We start from the raw sequence: 24258 nt of genomic DNA, 5'->3' as shown, positions 1-24258 counted from the left end.
CAGGCAGAGGGAACAGCCTATGCAAAGGCTCTGAGGCAGGAAAGTTCTTGGCCAGTAGGAGGAACAGCTAGAGTGCAGTAAAGAGGCGAGTGACTTGAGGAGAGGCCAGAGAGCTGGGGGGACTGGGGTGGGGGATTTTGGCAGCTCAGGCAGGGCTGTGTGGGCCTTCCTGGGACTCTGAGGGAACTGCAGGGCCATTCTGAGTTTTGAGGTTCTGTGGAGTGGACTGACAAGGTCTGAAGGTATCAGCTCTGGCTGAGGGGCTAAGAACTTACTGCATCTTTAGTAGGAATAAGTAGTTCCTGTAAGAAAGGGGAACCCCTCAGTGGGTGAAGTTTTGGGGTCCCCACCACTGGCCCATTTTGTCCCACTTGTCAAAAGCATGATGTGTCTGTTCTCTCCTTTTTCAGGGTCCCCACTGTCCCAGTGAAGAACCTAAGTGGGTCCAGTCCTGTCAACCCAGCCTTGGCAGGTAAGAGAAGCCCCCGGCTGAAGGTAGAAAAACAAAAGCAATGAAATAGGTATAGTGAGCATTTGTAAAAAGAGAGAGAATTCGGATGTTGATTAAGACAAATGAGGATGTGAGGAGTTGGGTTGGACGGGCAGGAAGAGTTTGGGCAGAATTGATCGTGAAAAGCAAAGCTTGCTGTTGAAAATGAGGGAATGGATACGTTTCCGAGAAAAGCAGAGGCTACGTAGAGAATCCATGAGTTATGAGAATGCTGGTGGAAAGGAGGCGAGGAGGTTACTGGGGGGGGGGGGCTGACTCTCCAGTCCTTCTTTCATGCTCTTGCCCTTCCAGGAATCACTGGGATCCTCATGAGTGCGGCAGGGCTGCCTGTGTGTCTCACCAGGCCACCAAAGCTGGCCCTCCACCCACCCCCCGTCAGCAAGAGTGAAATAAAGTCCATCCCAGGGGTTTCCAACACAAGCCGCAAGACCACCAAGAAACAAGCCAAGAAAGGTATCGGCCTCTTTATCGAAACGGGTCCTGGCGGGGAGGTCACAGACATGGCTCCCAGCCCTGGCTCTGCCTCCACCACTGAGGGTCACACCCATGCCTTCCCCCTCTGTGCCTTAATTTCTGCATCTGCTAAATGGGCCTACCTAGTACCTGTTCTGATGATTACATCAAAGTGGGTGAGGTATGGATCAGATGGCGACACCTTGAGAAATATAAAATAGGATGCGGACACAGATAAAATATCAATACCTTAGAGAGAAAGATCGCTTTGACATTGGAACCCAGACTTGACTCATATCCCAACTTTGTCCCTTGCAGTCTTGTGACCCCAGTCTCTTCTTTTCTCACCTTTACAAGGGGCACAACCGGTGCCCAGCAGGTATGTCCTGTAATGCATCCATGTCACTAGGGAAGTAACCACTGTCTTGTGTCCCTCTGTAGACTCCAGGTGCTCTGGCCCCTCAAATCCCCCTTTAGGAGCTCCATTCTCCCTTTTCACATCCTACACCTAGGAGGTCAAATACCTGTGCTTATCAGGGCACCAAGGACCCCACTTCAGCTCTGTGGCTGGTCTCTCTAGTCTCTGGTATTGGTTGTTAAATGATTTCACCGTCACCCCTAAGTCCCCACCTTGCAAACTTGTTATGAAGTTTCAGTGGGATCACATGTATATTGTGACTTAGCCCGGCAAGCACTAGGCTTTCAGTTAATAGAAGCTTGATTCTTCTAAGAGAAGCAGGGCAGTGGGAAGGAAGGACCTGCATCCCAGCTTTTGAATGTTGCAGGATCCACTTCCTCAAACCCTTGTCCTACTTTTCCAGTCTATCAAAAGCTCTCTGCTTAAATAAACTTGATTGCCTTGCTTGCAGTCTCATAGGAAACGGCAGGATTTTGCACTTTCCCACTCTTCCTGTTATTATTAATAGCATATATCAGACTCTTAGCAGGTAAAGTGCCAAAGAACTGTACACCCGTTCGCTCATTTAATTGTCAAAGCATCGCTCTCAGTACGTGCTAGCGGTTGGTTGCTCTTGCCCATTTCCTAGGTGAGAAAACAGAATCTTAGAGACGTTAAGAAGGTCACCCAGGGAGGCACTGACCCTTTTTTCAAATTTCTATGCCTCTTTGTGAGTCCGTATCATCCCATTCCCTGCCTTTAGGCTAGGATGCCTAGCCTTAGGGGTCCAGTTCCTCCCCTCCCCAAAATTCCAGAATCAATGCACCTTTCAGGTAATTGCTTCCCAGAGCATCACCCTTTCCCTACTGCTGGGCTACCTCTGCTGGCAGTGATCATGCCATCAACAGCCGAAGAAGACCGTCCTGAAGCTGTGGTCATAAATTCCTGGTTTCCCATAAAAACAATAGCATTTTGACTCCACATTACCGATTGAGACAGTACTTAGCACATTGTAAAAGGAATGCCATAAGCCTACCTAATGCTTTTAAATGTGTAACAGTTTACAGTGTGCTTTCTTTTTTTTTTTTTTACATCTTTATTGGAGTATAATTGCTTTACAATGGTGTGTTAGTTTCTGCTTTATAACAAAGTGAATCAGTTATACATATACATATGTTCCCATATCTCTTCCCTGTTGCGTCTCCCTCCCACCTTCCCTATCCCACCCCTCCAGGCGGTCACAAAGCACTGAGCTGATCTCCCTGTGCTATGCGGCTGCTTCCCACTAGCTATCTATTTTACGTTTGGTAGTGTATATATGTCCATGCCTCTCTCTCGCTTTGTCACAGCTTACCCTTCCCCCTCCCCATATCCTCAAGTCCATTCTCTAGTAGGTCTGTGTCTTTATTCCTGTCTTAACCCTAGGTTCTTCATGACATTTTTTTTTCTTAGATTCCATATATATGTGTTAGCATACGGTATTTGTCTTTCTCTTTCTGACTTACTTCACTCTGTAGGACAGACTCTAGGTCCATCCACCTCACTACAAATAACTCAATTTCATTTCTTTTTATGGCTGAGTAATATTCCGTTGTATATATGTGCCACATCTTCTTTATCCATTCATCCCATGATGGACACTTAGGTTGTTTCCATCTCTGGGCTATTGTAAATAGAGCTGCAATGCAGAGTGCTTTCATTTGTCATCTCATTGCATCGTTTGGGCGGGTCCAGGCTCTTCGATGATGTGGAAGAGAAACCCACTCAACCTCTGTCAGTTAAAAAGTGGGTTTGTTGAAATTAGGCAGGGGGCTGTCAAGGAAGTGACCTAAGGAGATAAAGGCGGATGTGAACACCTCCCACCTCCTCAGACCACCTCCCTCCATCTTCTACCACTCTGTTCCCTTTCGGTTCTTAAATCCAATTGCGCAATGAATTGCTTGCCTTTTCTGCTTTGAGCCTGGTTAACAACTCCCCTCTCTCTGGCACATCCAGCTTGTCTTGGTGGCCCACTGAATATCTTGTCCCCACAGGTAAAACCCCAGAAGAGGTGCTGAAGAAGTATCTGCAGAAAGTCCGGCATCCACCAGACGAGGTAACTGCAGGGGAGACAGGGCGGGGCTCACCTTCTCCGTCACCCACAAGCACCTCCTCTGCTGGAGTTTTCCACAGGATGCGGCAGGAGCTTCTTTCTAAGTCCTGACTGGTGCAGAGCTGGTCAGAGCGGACGCCCAGGCTCCCAGGTTCATGGTCCTGAGCGATAGCTGCAGCTTAACCTCTCCCACCTCCCCATCCAGCAAACTGCTGACTGATTCTAAACTGCCTTAACATGAGAGTCTGCATTTAAGAAAGGCAGTATGATAAGCTATGGGCACTGACTTTAAAAGGGGCTTGATGTCCCAGCAGTTCTCAACCAGAGGTGATTTTATGTGACTGGAGGGGAGAGGGGATGCTGATAGTATCCAGTAGACAAAGGCCAAGATGCTGCTAAACTCCCTACAATGCCCAGGAAGGCCCAGGACAGCACCCACAGCAAAGAATGATCTGGCCCCGAATGTCAATGGTGCCAAGGTTGAGAAATCCTGTTGTAGACTTATTTAAGCAGCAGCCTCTCCAGGACGCTTCAAATACAATTCCTTTACAGATGTTCCATTTAAGTAAAGCTTGTCGGTGAGTCTCTCAGCAAGCATTGATTTCCGCCACAAGCCACTGCAGGATACCAAGGAGGGACGGTCAGTCACAGCCCCCAAGGAGGTTATCATTCTGTTGGCCAGCCCAAATGAACATGTACCACCACCAGGAATCGTTTCAGGAATTTCTCTGTGGTGCAGAGCAGGGCAGAATTCTATTTCGATTCCCAAAGGCATGTTTACCCTGGTTTGTGGGCTTTCTAGAAGAGGAGAATAAAGAGCTCACCTGACCTCCGAGATCACGCGGGAACCACCTTGGAGACGCTTAGGCCTCCTAGGCTGATTGAGAGCTGATGTCCTCTTTCCTCTGTCCCCTCCCACCCCCAGGACTGCACCATCTGTATGGAGCGCCTCACAGCCCCCTCAGGCTACAAGGGGCCACAGCCGACGGTCAAGCCTGACCTAGTGGGTAAGCTGTCCAGATGCGGCCACATCTACCACATCTACTGCCTGGTCGCCATGTACAACAACGGCAACAAGGTTAGTGCCAGCCCGTGGGGCTGCTGCCACCTCCCACGGGGGCCCTGGGGTGCGAGAGCGTGGAGGCCGTATTGGAGTGGCACGCAGGTGGCTTGGGGAGTCTCAAAGGCATCCCAGGGCAGCAGGAGTGATGAACTTGGTTGTTCTCAGCAGGATCAGTTTTCCACGAAATTATGATGTTGGTAAAATGTCTTTACCTTCCTTTTGGTCTATGCTACCCGATTCTCCCCCTGTATCCACACTGAGTGGTGGTCTGAAAGGTATAGACTTCTGTCCCTGAGAGTCCCGGGGGGGAGTGGTCCATGACGATGGGCCAGGGGTTAGTATCCAGTCATACTGGCATGGATGGATTTCCCATCACCCTTCCTTCTCCCAGGGCTAGTGATTTTCAGTTACAATTCATTTTCGGTGGACAATTTCAAAACACCTTTCACCGCCCCTTCAAAAGCACTGAAGATTTTATCAAGGTATAACTGGAAGTCCCTTAGGGTCCTAGTTCGAGGAGGGGAAGGCTGTCCGTGATGCTTGTCTTGTCCAAGAGAGCCGGTTTCCAGGAATCTGGGAGTGTCCTCAGATGATAACTCTCTGCTTACAATGCCTAAGCCATTGAGTTTTCTCACGTTCTCTCCCATGCCTGGAAGAACCTTCATTCCCCATCTGCATGAATTTGAATTCTACTCATTTCTCCAGGCCCAGCTTGGATTGCCTCAGAGTCTGAGATTTTTGTGATATCCTCCAACCGCTTATTCACCCAAAAAAATGTTTGGCTCTCAGAAGCTGCTCTGTACTTCTCTTGCTGTGGGAAAAGAGTAAAGGCAGCAGACCTAAGCTCAAACCCTGGCTCAGTGGCCAAATGGCCTTGGGCAAGATTTTCAACCTCCCGGACATTTCATTTTCCATCTGGAAAATGGAGATAAAACAATCCCTACTTTATAGGGTGCTGTTAGCATTGTTATTCAAATTAGTATCTCCTTTGTATTATGGCTGTATGTTTTTTCCCTTCATCCTAATATAGCCCTGTGGTTGAAATTCCCGAAGGGCTGATCTTGGGATCTCTCTCTGTCTCAGAGAGCTCAATTATTCGTGAACCACGTGTGTCTGTATCCCTTGCCCAATTTCCTGACCCTAAGACAAAAGGTTTCATCGGGATTTGGCACTTGAAGAGGTTATTTTGGGTTTAAAGAGGTTTCTTAGAAGATGTATTCCCTTTTTTGATAACTGTATTCAAGAATAATCTAGGACTCCTGCGTTTATTTCCGTGGTGCTTCAAAAATGTTGAAGACACTATCCTTTATTCTCTTTTGCACTAATACTTTGAAGCACGCAGTTTTTATCTTCCTAACAGAGAAGCGGGGTGAAAAGGCCCAGAGAGAATTTATTGGATGGAGTGATTCATCCAAGGTCACGAAGCAAGTTAAGGCCAGAACAGAGAGTGGGACCCCTGGCCTTGGATTCCCATCCTTTGATAACACGGAGTAACTTCCATTGCCCTGAATACAAGTTGTCCCTTTAAATGAGTAGAGTTTGAATGGAAACGTCCTTAAATAGCCCCGCAGAGGATCCCAGTCTTCCCCGAGGAGATCTGGATGTCCTGGAGAGCTCTGGTCCCCTCTGTGTGACAGCACTTTGTACACATGTTGTTTCCTGCCCACGCTTTCCTTCTCCTCACTCCCTTTCTTTTTGCAAGCTGGGAACAGGATTTACTGTCCAGGCTGTCTCCCAAGCTCTCCTCCTATCCTTCCAGAAGACACGTCACCAGGTCCCGCTGTGAAAGCACGACCCCTCACGTCACTGTACCCAGAGTCCCCCACCATCCCCCCATCAGAGTCCTGAGATGCAGGGCAAAGCCCGGTCTCCTTATGAAGGATGGGGTCTCTCTTACATGTCCCTTAGCGTGGAGCATGGGGTTGGTGTGGAAGTTTCCTCCTCTTATTTTGGAGAAAGCTTCAGCTTTCAATGGCCTCAGTGGCCAAGCAGGGGGGCAACTCAGGTCTGTTACTCATTTGGGTGCAGTTTGCCCCTGACCCCAGCCCTTTATCTCTGGTACCTTTTGGGGTTGTGTGGGAAGGTCATTACTAAAACTGTTTCCTATTCTGACCTTGTCTCTTCAGGACGGGAGTTTGCAGTGTCCAACCTGTAAGACCATTTATGGGGTGAAGACAGGCACCCAGCCTCCAGGGAAGATGGAGTACCACCTCATTCCCCACTCTCTGCCTGGCCACCCAGACTGCAAGACCATCCGAATCATCTACAGCATCCCCCCTGGCATTCAGGTGAGCCCACCTTAGCCACTGGCCTTTATCATTTAAAGTTCAAATGTTTGCAGGTAAATGTTTGTCTTCAGTCCATTCAAGCTACTGTAACAAACAAACAAAAAACCCCACAGACTGGATGACTTTTAAACAACAGAACTTTATTTCTCACTGTTCTGGAGGCTGAGAAGTTCAAGGTTGAGATGCCAGCAGATTCAGTGTCTGGTGGCAGCCTGCCTCCTGGTTTGTACACCGTCTTCTTACTGTGTCCTCACGTGGCAGAAGGGACGAGCAGCCTCTCTGGCGTCTCTTTTATAAGGATACTGACCCCATTCATGATGGCTTCACCTTCATAACCTAATCACCCACCAAGGGACCCCACACACCTCCTAATACCATCACATTGGGGATTAGATTTCAACATAATAATTTATGGGGGGGGGGACCCAGACTTTCAGTCTACAGCTCTCCACCCGTGGCTTCCCCAAATTCATGTCCTTCCTGCACACAAAATACATTCATTCCATTCCAATAGCCCCCAAGTCTTAACACATTCCAGCACCCACTTTAAAGTTTCAGTCCAAAGTCTTATCTAAATATCATCTACATTAGATAGGATGAGACTCAAGGTAGAATTCATTCTGAGGCCAATTCCTCTCCAGCTGTGAACCTGTGAAACAAAACAATTTATGTGGTGGTGTCTCACCAGACACTGAATCAGCCGACACCTTGATCTGGAACTTCCCAGACTCTAGAACTGTGAAAAATGAATTTCTGTTGTTTACAAACCACCCAGTTTATGTTATTTTCTTATAGCAGCCAGAGCTGCTAAGACAATGTTATGCTATGAAAAGTCTCCTTCCCACTCTGGTCCCCCGTCTACCCAGTCTCACCCTCCCCGACTCTCTGCCACTGTTCTCACTTTCTTATATATCCTTTCAGGGTTCTTTGTGCATTTGCAACAAAGATTTCATCCACTCCTCCCATCTTCACACAAAGGGTGACATATCAGACATATTGCTCTGCACCCTGCACTCTCTTTCTTTTTTTTATAGATCTTTATTGGAGTATAACTGCTTCACAATGCTGTGCTAGTTTCTGTCGTACAACAAAGTGAATCAGCCGTATGCGTACACATGTCCCTAGGTCCCCTCCCTCTTGAGCCTCCCTCCCATCCTCCCCAGCCCACGCCTCTAGGTCGTGGAAGCACCGAGCTGATCTCCCTATGTTGCTGCTTCCCACATGTACCACAATGTTCATTGCAACACTATTTACCATAGCCAGGACGTGGACGCACCCTGCATTTTCAATGAATGATATAGTCTGTAGATCTTTCCATGTCAGTATAGAGAGAACTTCCACATTCTTTCTTAGCTTTGCATAATCATCCCTTGTATAAATGTACCATAATTTATATTCAGCCATCTCCATTTGATGGGCACATGGATTGTTTCCAATCTTTTGCTACAACAAAATGCTGTCATGAATAACCCTGCACGCATGTGAGTATATCTGTAGAATAATTTTCTAGAAGTGGATTTTTTTTTTTTGTCAAATGGTATTTGCATTTGTAATTTGATAGATAGTCCTTGACTTTTGTGGACATTTCTTGTGATTCTTCAAAAGACAGCCCTAAGGAACAAATTGAACAATTTTCCTGGCAGTAAACACAAACGTGTCCCTTCCTTCACACGTTGAAGCTTTTTCTAGATGTTTAGGGTGTTCACTGGATTCATTTGTTTAACAAATATTTATCAGTTTACCTTCCTTTCCTCCTTCCTCCTTGCCTTCCTCCATTTTGTCTTTTGTTTAACACATATTTGAGTGTGGACAGGGGACCAGACGTGTTCTAGATGCTAGAGAAAGAATGGTGAGCAAAACAGACACAGTCCTTGCTTCCCTGAAGTCCCCCTTCTAGTGACATAAGGAAGAAATAAAACAGGGAGATGTAATAGCCTGTAAAAAATTGAATTCAAAAACATGGTTCTTCTTTGAAGGACGTATCAACCAGTCAGGCAGAAATAAATACACATCACTAAACTATAGAGTAAACACTGATGTGCACCACTGATACAAGCTTTGGGAAGAAGGACGGACAGACAACACAGGGCTTCAAAGTCTGACAGGACCTGGCTTCCAATTCCTGGCTGATTCCTCCTGAGCTGGTGATCTGGGGACCTTGACCACTTGACCTTCCTGAGCCCTGTTGCTTTATCTGCACATCCGGGAAGCTAATGTGTGGGGGTTTTGTAAAGATGGGTGATAATGTTTATATGTGCATATTGTGGTCCAGGGTACAGAACCAAGGTGCTCAGTACCTGGTCTCCATCATTAATGAGTATCTTACATGTCAGGGTAAGGAACAGGGCCTACGTCTGTCCGTCTGGAGGGTTGGAGGAGACTTTCTGGGGGCAGTAGCAGAGGAAAGACATGAAGAAATGGAGGAGAGTGTTTTTAGTTGGAGGACACAACAGAGTTGCCAAGGGAGAGAAAGGGGGGTGTGGAAGGCCCATAAGGAAGAGTTTAATTTGGGTTAAGATTTGCCAAAGTAGGTGACAGGAGGAGGGAGTAAGGAGGATGTGAGAGAGCGGGCAGAGAAAGGGGACTGTGGCCAGGTCAGGAGGCCTTCAACACCAGGGTGAAGGCTGTGGGTTCTCCTTGACAGGCTGGTGGCGGGGCGTCCCTCAAGGTGGTCGGGCGTTGGTTAGGATTATGGAAAGTCGTGTGATTGGGAAGCTGCTTTAGGAAGGCCAGTCTGGCAAAAGAGTCGGGGGTGACCTGACAGACCAGTTAGGAGACCACTGTGATAATTTGGCTTCCAGTCATGAAAAAGGGAGGGGCCGGGACCAGGGAGATATGGTTGGATGTGAGGGCAAGTGAGACTTCTGGGTTGATTCTAGGGCTGCCAGGGAGGGTATAATAGGGCCAAGAATGAGAGTACGGGAGTCCCGAGAAACAGCCAAATGGCCTCGGGGGGAAGTAGGACAGACTGACGTGGGCAACGTCGGGGTGGGGCAACCACTTTGGAGGATGTTCTTTGTTCCCGGACTCCAGGACCAAAGAACGGGGAGCCTGCACTAGGGTGTAGAGGTGCCCGCCTGCTGCCTCTGGAGGTGCCATGGCTCCCCTAGGAAAGCCCAAGCTTGTGTCAAAGAAAATGCATCCTTGCACTGTCCTTACAGCCGTTCCGTAGACCACCCGTGAGAGTCGGTAGCAGAACCCTCAGGGCAAAGTCCCTTCCTGGAGACCCCAGGGACCACACAGGCTTGGGCTTTCATGAGGAGTGAGGCCCTGTAAGCTCTGCCTTCCCTGCAGACGATGATTCTCTGGGGGAGAAACTCTGAGCGGGACCAAGGCAGAGTCGTGACTGCTGAGCTTAGCACCGTGCGGGGAGCACACAGCCTTGCTGGGCTGGCCAAGCAGGTGTCTGTGTTGGCCGCATAGCAGGCAAGTCCCGGGCAGGAGAGGAGCGGGCAGAACCGTGGTGAGAATTGGCCATCAGTTGTCCAGCCTGGCTTAGAAACAGCCGTGGCCGTGGGAATGTTGTAAATGTGATTTCATGAGAATGTCAAATTCAGAACCTTCAAGTCCCGCGGCTCCCAGAAGCCACTGTTGCCTCTTTCCGTTTTCTGTGATCTTTCCCTTCTCTGAGACTCCACTGTACTCGTCATGCTGTTCAGTTTGCAAAATCATGCCTGATCCGGAACACGCTATTAAAAAAGATTGTTTTAATCCCATAATTTTTCAATCATTTTGGAACTGTCGTCCATAGTAAGAGAAAATGGAAAATCTGTGTTTTCTTGAAGTTTTGTCACTCATTCATTCATTCCTGCATTCACTCGCTCATTTGTTTGTTCAGCCAGGATGCGGTTACTGATCTACGGTGTGAGAGCTTGTACCAGGAGCTGTGTGGAATTATCAATATTATATCGGCTTCATCTAGACGGGATTTTAAAACAGGGTTTCACAGACTCTGAGGGGGGCCAGGGGTGCTCAGAAATTGTAGATATTGTGTGTAGGGGGAAAATACGTGCATTGTTACTGGGAGAAAATCCCTCATTTTTCATGAGCTTCTCAAAGGGACCTGCAGACCAATCTGAACCCTGATTAGGAAGCCTTGTTTTTGGCTAAATTCTGCTTCAGTTTCTTTCCCACCTGGTGGCTTGAGACCGCTTGCTTAATAGGGGTATTGGATGATGACAGTTGAAACGTCAGAAGAGTTTTAGTCGTGAATATGCCAACGTATATTGTTAAATAAGACAACAAACCAAAACCCATGAGGACGAAGGAGAAAATCCCCAAGAATCATTCAGATGATTCTGATCGCACGGCTCTTGGCTCAAAGCTCACAGGCACTTATGTTATCCTGAGTAGTTTAGAGGTTAAAAAAGTCCAGAGTATGCTTCAGGAAACCTGGGCTTACGATTTGGCAAAGCCATTACCATAACGGAAGTCATTTAACCTCTGGGGCTGCAGTTTTCCTCTTTTGTAAAACAAAAGAGCCAGAATAGATGATGATGAGGGTGATAAACAGCTGCTGAGCTCTGAACGTGCGCCTTAACATTCATAACCGTCCCACATCTTCCTTATTTAAGGGGTGGGGAATTAACACCCCGAGGAAGAGCAGCTCCAGCTAACACAGCTGGGAGGCAGCAGCTCTGCGTCCACAGCCAGGTCCAAGAACTCGAGTATGTGTTAAACCGCTACTCCCACCGCTGTTTGGGTCTGTTCTCTGTCTAGACTCTGCGGCCATTAGTATTCATCATTATTTGAATCAATCACAGCCTGCACCCCCTGCATCCAAAAGATTTTGAAAAATGCTCTTTGCTCTCTTTTTTTTTTTTTTTTTGCTTTCAGGGGCCAGAACACCCAAATCCTGGGAAAAGTTTCAGCGCCCGTGGCTTCCCACGACACTGTTACCTTCCAGACAGCGAGAAGGGGAGAAAGGTGAGAGCAGGTTTCAGCGAAGGGCTGGGGAATTTTCTTGTCTCTTAGGGCCTCAAGTTTGCTCCCTAAACAGAACTGGGTCTCTTGTAACTCTAGATGCCCACGTAGCAAAGTCATAGTCAAGTCAACTAGAGGTAGGATGGATATGTTCAGAATTTTATTTTTGCGGGGTGGTGGGACCTGGGCTTTTGGCTTTTTCCTCTCCTGGATTTTACTGGCAATAATTCATCTATTTTAGGATCCTTCCTCTAGAGCTTTGCTGTCTAATGGCAGATCCTGGGACCAGCACCAGTGACAAGACCTAAGAGTTTGATATAAATGCAGAACCTTAGGACCTACTTCATTTTAACAAGATCCCAAGCGACCTGACAGCGTATGAAAGCTTGAGAAGCACTGCTCTGGGGCAGGGATCTTAATTTGTGGAATTTTATTTGCTTATTTATTTTTTAATGAATACTTTGATTTTCCCCAAAAGGGTAGAGGGAAAAATCACTGGGTTTCTGGATTCTTAGTGATTCCCGGTGAGACTTCAGCAGTTCTATGAACTCTAAAATTAGAATTAAAATTTCATGTTCATTTTCCTGTGGATAAGGCCAGAAAATCATTGGATTTTCAAAACATTCCCTGATCTCAAAAGTGAAGAGAACCGTTGATTTATTGAACAAGAGGTGTGCCTTTGTTAGCTTTCTCTAGGTCACGCTGCGTAACAAACAACCCCTAAATCTCAGTGGCTTCCTTCAACCACTGTTTATTTCTCATGTACTTTGCATGTGAGTGGCTGTGTCTCAGTTGCTGCTGTGGGTCAGCTTTCATCTGCTCCATGTGGCTTCCTGTTCTGGAATCCAGGTCAAAGGAGCAGCCCTTCCGTGGCCCATCCCCTTCCCATGGAATGAGGCAGATTCCCAAGAGAGAATCCAAGCAGGAGTGTACAATCCCATTAAAGCTGCTCCTGGAAGCTTGTTACTCCCACTCACCTTTCATAGGCCCCAGCAAGTCACGGACAAGCCAGACAAGGAGCTGGTGCCCTGCCTACAGAGAGACCCCTTGGCAAAGAGTGTGGCTCATAGCAAAGAGTGTGGCTGTAGTCTCTCAGAGGGGAAGAATCAGATAGTTCGGGACCATAAGAGAATCAACCATGTCATCCTGAAGAGGTGCCCAGTTCAGTGTCCCCAGATTAGGAGGCAGGGCCAGTCCTGATACCTGTTCACCCTGAAAAGCCACGTCTCTACGCTCGAGATCTACAGCTCCAACTGCTGGCTAAAGCTGGCTAAACGTCTCCACCATCAAGTCCTGCCGTCAAAATTAGAATCCTCTTGCCGAGAGCTGCTCCTCTGCCAGGCCTCCCTCTTCATGTTAATGACATACTCGGCACCCCTGGGACCAAACTGGACACAGAACATCTCGGACTCTGGCCCTGAAGCTCAGATTTCTCCCTGCACCGCCCTCCAAACCGCTTGCATCCTTTTCTAATCCTGCCACCGCCAACCTAGTTATCTGTCACCAGAATAGTAATCCTGAAACACAGTTTCTGGCATCACTCTCCTTGCTTAACTGAAATAAAGCGAGAGAAAACAATACAAAATTGTTAGGATGGCTTTCCCTTCCTTCTTCACAAGGACAATCTTCTCTGCTTGATATACAAGACCTACTACAGTGTGGGTCCCCTCTCGCCAATTCCTCACCCTTATCCCTCCTGTCTGCCGTTCCCCGATGCTAACCTTGGGCTCCTTTGCAGAGCAAAGTAATAAGAGCGTGGGCTTTGGAGCCAGACGAGCCTGGGTTCAAATCCTAGTTCTGCCGTTTACCAGCTGTGGGAACTGACGTGAAGTTGACTTAATCTATAAAAGAATGGTGATCGCTTCTAGCTGTACGGACAGGATGTTGTAAGAATTAAATGAAGGTCGCGTTTGTAACATGCCCAGCGTGGTGGCAGCAATCTCAATTATCCGTGCCTTGGATGATATGTGTTTCCAGTGTCTCTACGTCCTACTCTATTAATATACCTCACATCCTCCCCTCTCTCTGAGATCAGCTCAGAAGCAGCCTCCTCCGTGAAATCTATACTGACCCCCACCTGAGAGTCAACAGAGACATGACTGAGAGCAGGGATGGGAAAGTCAAGCAGTCCTGAAGCCAAGGCCCCCTCTGGCACTTTCTAGCTGTGATCAAGGCAAATCTTTTGTCTTCTGAGCCTGTTTCCTCTTCTGCAGAGAAGGGATAATGAGTATCCTGTCTTGGCCAATTATTATAACCATTACATGACCCAGTGCCTGGCATTAGTAAGTAAACACTCAGGAAATGGTAACTCTTAGTTTCAGAGCCTGCTACTCTTATTACTCTTAAGATTCCCCACCTCCAGCTCGCACCGTGGTTATAGTCATTCAGTTTTGAACCCAGTGCATTTTAATCGGGTGCCTTCTTCATGCTGGTCAGGGTGTCAGGCATTCATCTTAACAAAGATTTTTCTAATGCAGCTGAATTAGAACATTCTGCAAGCCCTAACACCTCTCTGAGGCTCACCTATAAAACAGAGATAATATTAGTACCTGCCAGACCTGCCTCAAAGGGTGACTGTGAGGATCAGATGAGAAAATAAATATGAAATAGCCTGGAAGAGGTCAAAACGCTTCCACCATGTCCCTGGAGAGATATTCCACAACTTTAGCTGTGGATCAATTAATACCACATTCAGGTGGTGGTGATGGCAGTGGGGGAGGGCATAGCTCAGAAGATCTCAGATCATAAGTGCCTTGGATGCCTAGATCCCAGCTTTTAAAATGCAGCTATGATGCTCGCACCTAGCATTTGTTGAGTAGGTGTGCCAAGCACTACTGTGAAAGTGCTTTTCACATAGTACTCCCTAGGTTGCGCACAACCTTCAGGGGTAAAGTGTACCATTGCCGTTTTATAAGTAAGGAAATGAAAGTTCAGAGAGGTGATGTAACTTGTCCACGGTCACACAGTTAGTCAACGACAGAGTCAAGACTTAACCTGCAGGTCCCTGACTCCATTTGCAAATCCCTTTCTATTCACTGTGCTACTTAGGGTATCACGATGCAGGAGGGGCTAGGACCTTTGGGAGGACTCTCCACTTCCCAAGGGATAGTCTTTGACCACCACCGAATGCCTGACTCTAATCTCCTGCCTTCTCTCTTAGGTCCTGAAGCTGCTGCTTGTGGCCTGGGATCGCCGTCTCATCTTTGCCATCGGTACGTCCAGCACCACGGGCGAGTCAGATACCGTCATCTGGAATGAGGTCCATCACAAGACAGAGTTTGGCTCTAATCTCACTGGCCACGGCTACCCAGATGCCAATTACCTGGATAACGTGCTGGCTGAACTGGCTGCCCAGGGCATTTCTGAGGACAGTACTGCCCAGGAGAAGGACTGAACCGGAGGGGCTTTGGGGTGGGAGAGGCCGTGGGACCACAGGTCAGGAAGTGGGGAGAGTCAAGGTGGAAGTTGGTGCCATGCCCTCCCAACACCCTGTCTCCCCTCCTGTCCTGCCTCCACCCCCCATCCCTCCCAGCCCCAGGCTGGGGGGAGCAGTCAGAATGAATAAGGTGGTTGGTGTCATCCACAAACCTCATCCAACGCAAAGGGGACGTGGGATGAGGGCCATCCTCAGTCTGTTCCCATGGAGTTTTCGGTGCTGGGTAGGCAGGGACCCCCCTCACCCCCCTAAGCAGGGGGCGCGGGCAGCACGCTTAGGGTATGGGCACTCCTTATCCTGGCCTTGTGAAGCCGGAGGTTCATGCCTCAGCCGGTTTCTTGCTGCTTCCACTCTGCTTCGAGAGCGGAGTTTCTGCTTTTCTCTCCTCCGCTGGAGGTGAGGGGCTCTCACTGTGCAAGACTGGGGGGCAAAGTGGTGAACCGTGAAACTGCTGTGACGTCAGAAATCCGTGCCTCGGTGTACAGCAAGGAAGCACGTCTCGCCAAGAGGGTCAGGGTGGCACAGGCTCCCGGGAGCAGGCTCAGCTCTCATCATCGCCCTGGCTTCTCTGGGCCCTCCCTCCTCCTCCCACCTTTGACCTGTCCAAAGAGGCATACAGATGGATAGGCTCTGGGGTTCCTCTCTGGGGCCGCATCCCACGATGTCTCCGGCCCCTCTCTGATCAGATCCGAGCCTGCATCCAACTTAGCATCTGAACAGTCCTCAGGGAGAGGAGCCCATAGCCTTCTTCCCAACTCATCCCAGACCGGCTCAAAGATTCCATGAGTTTCATCCAGTCACTGTGAGTGGAGCCCAGGCTGGGCTCTGTGCCATCTGTGTGCGTGCATATATGTGTATGTGCATGTGCGTGTGTGCGCGTGTGTGCACTGCTGGGCCAGGTTGGTGGAGGGTCCCGTCGTGTTCTCACACTCTGTTTTGCAAGATGTCAAACCCCCATTCTGATGGGGATGAAACAGCCAGGCTGGGGGCCCTTGACTTTCTTCACCCTTTGCCAGCCCATCCCATAGGAAACTTGGACCCAGAAGAAGACAGAACTATGCTTGGGAAGATGTGTAAGGTGAGGGCAGGACTGACCCCTTTGTATATCTCTTTCAAGATGAGATCTGAGCCAGACGACAAGGGCTTCACTCTGTCTCCGTGCACACTTGCTAACCAGAGCCCGGAGGTGGTGCTGGGCCCCTCACCTCCTTCGTCGATTACAGGATGACCCAGAGCGTGAGGGAGACCCTAGCCCATTCCCAGCAGGATTGGGGCCACATTAGGGTCCAGTCCAACCTGCGTCTGGGTTGTGTCCCAAGACCCTGTCTATCCCCTCCCTGACATTCCCTTCAGCTCCCGTTAAGGAAGGGATTGTGTGTCAGGGAGGAGAGAAGGGGGACCAAGAAGGGAAACCCCACCCTCCCTTTGAAAGTGGGTTCTTTGAACTACGTGTTTGGGGGAAGTTCCTCTGGATTCTAATTTGATTTTATATACCTCACGTTTGGGGATTTGACGTATATATATGCATATATATTTCATAGTATGTGGAAGGTTTTCGATGCTAGAAAGGTGGAAACGGAAGAACCTTCAAAACTGGTATTTAAGTTAGAAGCAGAAGCCAAGCTTTTCTGAGAGCGGGCTCCGAGCTGCTTGCTCCAAACGCCTGCAGACGTTTTGACTGTCGGGTGGCCAGTGGGCTCACCTGGGTGTCACCCAGCTTCTGGGTCACGCTCCCCTCCTTTTCCAAATGGCTATAGGGGTGTTAATCGGCTCCAGCAGAGGGAGCTCTGACAGGAGGAATGGCTCCTGCTGGCTGAGTTCCAGTCTCTCTCATCAGTCATTTATCTCACCAGCAGACCAGGGCCTGAGTTCACCGCACCATGGGGCAGTTTCCTGCCACAGTGGGGAAGGAAACATCTGAACTCAACGGAAGAGACGTCCCTGCAGCTTTTGATGTCACGTCCATGCCCTTTGCCAGGCTAAGGCTACGCCGTGCCAGAGATGAGCCACGTTATAAGCCTCGTACCATCCCTACCTTCAGTCAGCACCCTTGTCAAGTATCCCCTGGGTTCCTCACCCACAGGGGACGAGGAAACAGACCGAGCGTCGGCGGGTAGATAGAGCTGTGCAGTAGGAGACGGGAAAGAAAGAAGAATGCTTTGACAACCGGCAGAGGGCCATGGGGAGAGATTGATTTCCCTGGATCAGGAAGAAGAAGGTGTGGGTGGAGAAGGGGGCGGCCAGGAGCAGAAAGAGGATGCAGGGAACATGTAAGGCAGGCAGTGTGCCAGGGGCAATACCCCTTTGAGAGTTCATCTTCATACCTTCAAGCCTTCCCCCCCAGGGCGCTGATGGTATCGGCGCCCCGTGTCTCTTGCTCTCTAAGGATGCACAGTAGGGACTACCTCATCCTCATGCTGCTCTATTTGTGGGACCTTCTCAGAAGAAGGAATCTTCAACTTCCTTTCTAACACTGTGTCAGGCAAGGCGGGAGGCATTCCTTTGCCCTCTCTCTTGTGCCAACCGGGAAAGGTACAGTCTCGGGTTCGGTGAGAACCCCCTCCAGCAGAGGCCCTGTGCGTCCATCCCTTTGACACAGGAAGTTCTCCCAGCGGAAGCCCTGCTGTGTTCCCTGCCCCGTGCAGGGAATTTCATGCCTTTCCTTTCATGGTCTTAGCACCAGCAGCCTAGTTTCTCCCTTCCTGAGTCTCCAGGGATGACACGTGGGATTGGAGACAAACCTTGTTATATGCTCATCCCTTAAAAGATGAATTGTGTATGTGTAGTTGTGTGTGCCTTTGTGTTTTCGTCCCCCATTTGTAAAGCTTGGACTTCTCTGTGGTTTTATACTTGGTCAAAAGTGCTCGTCCTGGTATTGCACTGTTGTGGGCGTGAGAGGATTGGGGCAAGGTCCCGTGTGGTACAAGAAAGGACCCTGTCCTCTTTCCTTGTTTGTGGCCACTGACATTGATGGGGAGTGGGGAGAAGGTGGGTCTGGGAGAGGGCAGGTGAATGTCCTGTCGCAAATCATTGTTTGAAACCAGCGTCTTTTGACGTCCTTGGTGTTGCTCTGTGAGAGGACATCGCCACCTGGTGCTCATGAGGTGTATGTGCAGAACAATAAATGGTAAATGAACAACCACAAAATTGCCGTCAACCTGCTTTCTGTAGACCAGTACACCGGCCTGTGAGGCATTGGGGTGACCTCCCTCAGTCCGTAAGCAACCACAAGCCCTTCCACTGAGCGGGAGAGTCCCTTTTTCTAATTTTTTCACATCTTTTCTACCCGCACGTTTGACCAAGTTACCTAGCTTGATTTCTTGTTCCTCTAAAGGAACAGACCATGTGACAGGGGAAGTACGTAAGTGAAACTGCGGGGGAAAGACCGTCTTAAAAGCCATGAACGTTTGCTTCTTAAAGTTCCCTTCACCTGACTACACTATCGTGTATGTTTCAATAGTTTACAGGCTGTTGTTTTTCAAATACATGTTTAGTATTGATCATCTCGATACAAATGAGATCACAAAAATAAAATGCAATTGCAAAGCCGCCTTTGTCACCCAAATGTGTCTCTATTTCTGATCGTCTGTGGAGTGTGGTTTGTGTTTCCACAGATGCCAGCCTGAGCTAGCCGGTCAGGAAAGCAGGATTCTGAAAACGGAGCCTGTGAACCCCGCAGGGAGGTTCTGATTTGTAAAGTGAATTGATGACTGTACGCCACAGACTCCCTCATTCTGATTTCCTGTGGAGGAACAGTCGAACAGAGTATTCCTTAAGTACACATTTGGACGCATATTTATGTGCAACGTTTTTAGAAATATAAGTTGGTGAAGTTGAGAATCTGCCTGCTAATGCAGGGGACACGGGTTCGAGCCCTGGTCTGGGAAGATCCCACATGCCGCGGAGCAACTAGGCCCGTGAGCCACAACTACTGAGCCTGCGCGTCTGGAGCCTGTGCTCCGCAACAAGAGAGGCTGCGATAGTGAGAGGCCCGCGCACCGCGATGAAGAGTGGCCCCCGCTTGCCACAATTAGAGAAAGCCCTCGCACAGAAACGAAAGACGCAACACAGCAAAAATAAATAAATTAATGAATAAACTCCTACCCCCAACATCTTCTTTAAAAAAAAAGTCTGGGAGGCTTTAGCTATACTTGGTCTCTCTGACTCAGTAATCTTCAAAGAATTCACGGGGAAGTCAGTATTGGCAGGAAAGTGGTTAGCTTGGCTGAAACATACCCACAAAACACCCAGAGCTTAAGGAGAACATTTTAATGCTTAAGAAGCAGGGGTTTGGTAGAGAGGTTGTAGAAATCGATGTCTCTGGCTGAGAGCACGACTCAAATTCTGTGAATCACTTCCCTGTAGCACAGTGAGAGGTGAATGTGTGACGCCCCCTCCCATCTCCCCACAGTCTGGGATGCTTCAAGCTACTCCGAAGGAGGACCTAATATAAGCCTAAACTCTTGACTGTGAATGTTAATGAGGACAAATTATCCTTCATAAAAGATAACTCAGCAATGACATTTGATTTGGTGAGGAAATATGTAACTAAAAAATGTTGCAGAAGAATATTAACAGATTCACCCTAATAATTACAATTAGGTGACACTGTTTTTAAATTGGGCAAAGCGCCAACTTCCAAGTAACAATCGTGTATCATGCTACATGACCCGGGGAAGTCAGCCTGGAACTGAAATAAATGTGTCACAAATGACGTTGGATGGCTTTTTCGTTTCATTTAAAAGAATTGATTTGATCATGTCAACCCCCTTTCTGCTGGAAAAAAAAAAATAAGGGTAGGGTACCTAATTGGTAATTTTTACTCTGTTTAGGTTTTAGGGATGAAGTGATACTTAGGTATGGGCTTACTTTGACTTCTTATGTTTTTCTTGTCTCCCACCCCCAGAAAAATGCAGACTTCTTGTTGGAAGGTGGTGTGTGTGTGTTTGAGGGTGTGTGTGCATGTGATGGGGACGACCTGAAGGGGGGATGGCCATCCATGGAAGAGAAAGGGATTGTACCTTGGTAACAGAAAATGAGATGGTAATGCTTGATCTATCCAAACCTGCAGCTCCTTTCTTTGCCCATTTATGATGAGCTAAGAGGACAAAACCAAGTAGTTGGCTGTGGGTAAGAATTTCAATTTCCCATGAGCACCAGAATCTTTCCTAGTTTTTACCCTTTCTTCACTCACTCCTGGTCTCCAAACCATCCCTTCTCCCTTGGCCTCTTAATAGAAGTTTATATGTTAAAATGTTTTCTGAGGACTTTATGACCCTAGTCTGAAGTCCAAGAGTGGCCTGGTCTCTGTAAGTCTTAACTGTGGTGAAGGTGGAGAAAGTGGGCCTAGTATAGGCACCATCTCTCGGTTCAGATGATGTTGAGAGGACCCAGAGGAGATGACACAGTTCATCAATTCAGAGCCCTCAAAGCTGAAAAGCAATAGTCAAGCAGGACCTCCTGTGTCTTCTGGGGGCTCTGTCCGCCTCCAGGAGTATGAAATCCAGACAGCTTTTTAAAAACACAAAATAGTGGGAGGGTAACACGTAAAGGCATAAATTCTTAGAGCTCATGAATTGGAAACCATGGCTGACCTCAGATTAAACGCGTCTTCAGATTCAAATATCAACATTCTCCCTCCTCTCTTTTTACACATGGGCATTCAGGTGAAGATACTTACTGACGCAGGTAGAGAAAAGACACCTCCCTAGTGTTTTAGGCTCCAGGAGGACCTTTGCTTAAAAAGTCACAACTGTTCTCCAACTTCTCCCACAATTTTGTCCACGTAGCTCTATTCATTTTCTGGCCCAAAGACCTAAGAAAGTTCCAAAGTTATACCTGCCTTTTGTTGCATTTACCACATCAATACTTAGGAAAGCAGAAGTGGAAAGAAAAAATGAAAGACATGTTTGAAGCTCTGGCCGGAGACGAGAGAAATAGTTTCCTGGGAGAGCCTAGGCTGGACTCTGCACCTGTTCTTGGTCAAGGGCATCTCCATTCACAGCCGTGTCTGTAACCAAACTCTGCCTCTCGTCTTGGACCGCCTGGTATCCCCTCTTCTTGTACTTCCGGGTGCCGTAGATGGCCAGGGCAATGACAGCTGCCAGGACGGTGGTGATCCCCAGTGTGACCCCAGCTGCCGCCCCTCCAGACAGACCACTACCATCCCCATGGATGACCTTCATGGCCCTGCGGAGCTCAAGAGGCTCCCCGAGCCTCCACTGGTGGGTCTGGGAATCTTTAATCCAGGAGCTTGCAGTCTCAAGATTAGTCACTAGGACAGTGTTGGTGGCAGCCTGACTCATGAGGGGTGGTTGGGTGTAAGGTGGGAGCCTGACGGGAGGCAGAGACCCTCCTGTAAAAAGCCCGGCTTTGACGCAGTAAGACACTTGGCACCCGTCACTGATGAGGGCTAGGTGTTGGCTGAAACCCCCCGGACACTTTTTTAGAGAAGGTGCCCCTAAATCTTTGTACATGACAGAGTCCACCAAGGGGTTCCCGACTGCACAGCTGAAGAACCCGCCAAACGGGACGGAAAACCTATATCCCAACTCATAGTCCTGAGAGGCACATACCTTGAGGTTTTCAAAAAGTCTCAGCGGAAAGTAGCCAGCTGGGCATGACTGTGCATTTGTCAAAGGGTTGATGCTCTTATCGCTGAAGAGGCCGCCAAAGAGTAGTCCTGAGTTTTCAGGTACTTGGCCACTGGCCACGCACCAAAGAGCCCTAAATTCTGCTTTGGCCACCCGGAAGACATCTTCACACACCGTCTTGCAGAAGATAAGGAGGGTACACTTCCGGGAACACTCCAGGTGGTTGTAACCCTCCTCGTGGGTCTGGGAGAGCAGCTGGACTGGGGTGTAGCCAGAGGGGCAGGAGAAATTGCCAGTGAGTGGATTCTTCTGCTCCAAGTTTCGGCAGAGTTGGACAACCTCATTCCCTGAGAACTGGGTGCATTCCTGGTAAACCCCGCCAAAGGAGAAATTGGTCATCTTCCCCTCGCAAGAGCCATCATCCATGTTGGCCTGGAAATTGAAGTTGGGCGAGTTGACATCTGTGCAGCCGGGGTAGGTGTTGAACGTGTAATAGCGTCTCACGGCAGTTTCCACTGTGTTAGACAGCTTTTTCACCAAGGGTCCTGGCAAGTCAGGCAGCCTGTCAGGGTTGATGAAGAAATACAGAGGCAGGCCAGCTCGGTCCATGGCCACCAGGTGGTTGGTGATGCCCTGCTGCCAGGTCTGGAGGGTGATGCCTGGGTAAAAAGGAAGCCCTCCAATGCTCTGCACCCTGGAGTCGGTTCGGTTGGAGAGGTAGCTCTTGGTGAAGGCGTTCTGTGAGGTGTGGTTCTCCTCAAATTTGAAGTTCACGATGTTTAGGAAGGTGATTCCAGCGGACGCTGTCACTGCACTGCGGCTGTTCTGGCTGTCCTGGAGCAAGGAAGATCTGATGTGGTCCTCCTGAATGAGAGCAGCCCCTGCATCCACACTGGTGATGACATGGGTACCATAGTTGAGGACCAGCAGTTCCGCCAAGTAGGTGGCCATCCGCGTCTGGTTTTTCTCCAGACGCTCAGAGATGTCCATGAGCTCCTTCTTAAACCCCCAGCTTAGCTCTGCATCTGGGTTGATTTTGACTGTGTAGACCAGGTTTCTTACCTGAACCTGGGTAGTTACAGCTTGGTCCTTCACCTGAAGGGTCTTCATCCTCTGGAACTCAGGCGAGAACTTGCCGTTGACTTTGGAAAAAAGGGACAGCTCCATGTTGATGGAGTAGGAGGTGCTACTCTGGTAATTCTCCCAGGACTCCAGGATTTTTGAGTTCATCTCCAGGTTGCTCTCTTTCTGGGGAATGGTAAAGACCTCATCAGGGACGATGTACTGTCCATCCTCTGTGGTCCTGCAGTAGGTGTAAGTCAAGTTCATCACCCGTCCCATGTCCACATTCCGCAGGTTATCCCAGCCGCCTCCAGGTAAGACTGCCAGAACAGGTAGTTTTAAGGCATTCTTGCATTTTTGAAATCCATCCTCATCTGTGTCTCCCAGAGGTTTGTTCATTTTAGCCCATGCTGCCACTGCCCAGATAAGCACGGCACCCCTTACGCTGTTCATGGCTCAGATAGCCCCAGCCTGACACACTAGCACCAAGTAGCAGCCAGCAAGCTTGGGGCAGACTGAGCTGATGGGAAAGAAAGCCGTGGCTGAAACAGAAAGTTCAGCAGTTCTCCTAAAGCCACTAGTTCCTCTTTAGGCTAATCTAATCGCAAAATGGGAAAATGAGAGTCGATTGGAATATTAAGGTCAATCGGGACTTTGAAAAAGTTGTGTTGTACTAGATATGCAAACTTAGCCCTATACCCTTACCAGTTAACTACCCTAACTGCCCCCCACCTCCCCCAGGGCTGGTTACTCTGCAGCAGCAGTGGGCACTCAGAAAAACTGTAACCACACACTTTGCTGTTACCCCCAGGAGAGTTTTCTAGCTTTGAAAGAAAGCTTTGGTTTTGTTCCCTCTCTTGATGTTTCAGCTTTTCCCTGACTACTCTCTCCTGGGACTTCAATACCAGTTTCCTTTTCCTGTGTGTACAGTTGGCAATAAGCTGGTACCTACTACTATAACTTTAATTTTTTCATTCCATTGTTAAGTGCATGTAACCAGGATAGGTGCGTAAAAATGAATGGGGCTCTTCATTACTCAATTTTTTAGAGCAACAATTCATTTATTATATTATTAGGAGAAGATAATTTCCTGAATTTGTTTCTGTACGCTAATGCTAAGTCTATTAAACCCCATAATTCAGAGCAGTGTTTCCAGGCCCATTGATCTAGAACGAGGTTTAACTGAAGCCCAGCTCTGTCAATTCTGTGGGACAACTAGTACACTTAGTGGGAACCAGGGAATCCAGAGGAGTTAATGGAAACTCCCAGTTTCACCCTTATGGCTCCGTAAACCATACCGTGAAACGGAGGCAGTGCTGAGACTGAAAAAGTCATGGTTCAATGTACAGGTCACCTGTATGCATTCTGGAAAGAAGGTTTCAAGCAACTGAATTACCACAGATTGTCACTGATGCAGCTGACAAGTGTTTTCAGAAATAA

The 24258-nt window shown here is 48.5% G+C and overlaps 2 protein-coding genes across 2 annotated transcripts in view; one reads left to right on the top strand and one right to left on the bottom strand.

Annotated features, from left to right (window-relative positions):
• The window catches only part of DTX4 (deltex E3 ubiquitin ligase 4), a 34027-nt gene extending 15315 nt beyond the window's left edge, over nt 1–18712 (top strand). The window contains exons 3-9 of the mRNA XM_030849293.2: nt 411–472; nt 803–964; nt 3395–3456; nt 4379–4531; nt 6643–6804; nt 11641–11730; nt 14888–18712. Of these exons, the coding sequence (XP_030705153.1) occupies nt 411–472; nt 803–964; nt 3395–3456; nt 4379–4531; nt 6643–6804; nt 11641–11730; nt 14888–15121 (925 nt within the window). The 3' untranslated portion in view covers nt 15122–18712. The remainder of the gene's footprint in view (nt 1–410; nt 473–802; nt 965–3394; nt 3457–4378; nt 4532–6642; nt 6805–11640; nt 11731–14887) is intronic.
• A 1221-nt stretch (nt 18713–19933) lies between these two features.
• MPEG1 (macrophage expressed 1) lies at nt 19934–23322 on the bottom strand. Its single transcript, XM_030849300.2, has one exon. The coding sequence runs from the start codon at nt 23269–23271 to the stop codon at nt 21118–21120; it is 2154 nt and encodes a 717-aa protein (XP_030705160.1). The 5' UTR covers nt 23272–23322; the 3' UTR covers nt 19934–21117.
• Between the last annotated feature and the right edge of the window lie 936 nt (nt 23323–24258).

Source organism: Globicephala melas, chromosome 8 (genome assembly GCF_963455315.2).
Source record: "Globicephala melas chromosome 8, mGloMel1.2, whole genome shotgun sequence".
NCBI lineage: Eukaryota > Metazoa > Chordata > Mammalia > Artiodactyla > Delphinidae > Globicephala > Globicephala melas.
Note: the sequence above shows the minus strand (reverse complement) of the source record. Positions and strands in the feature narration are given on the sequence as shown.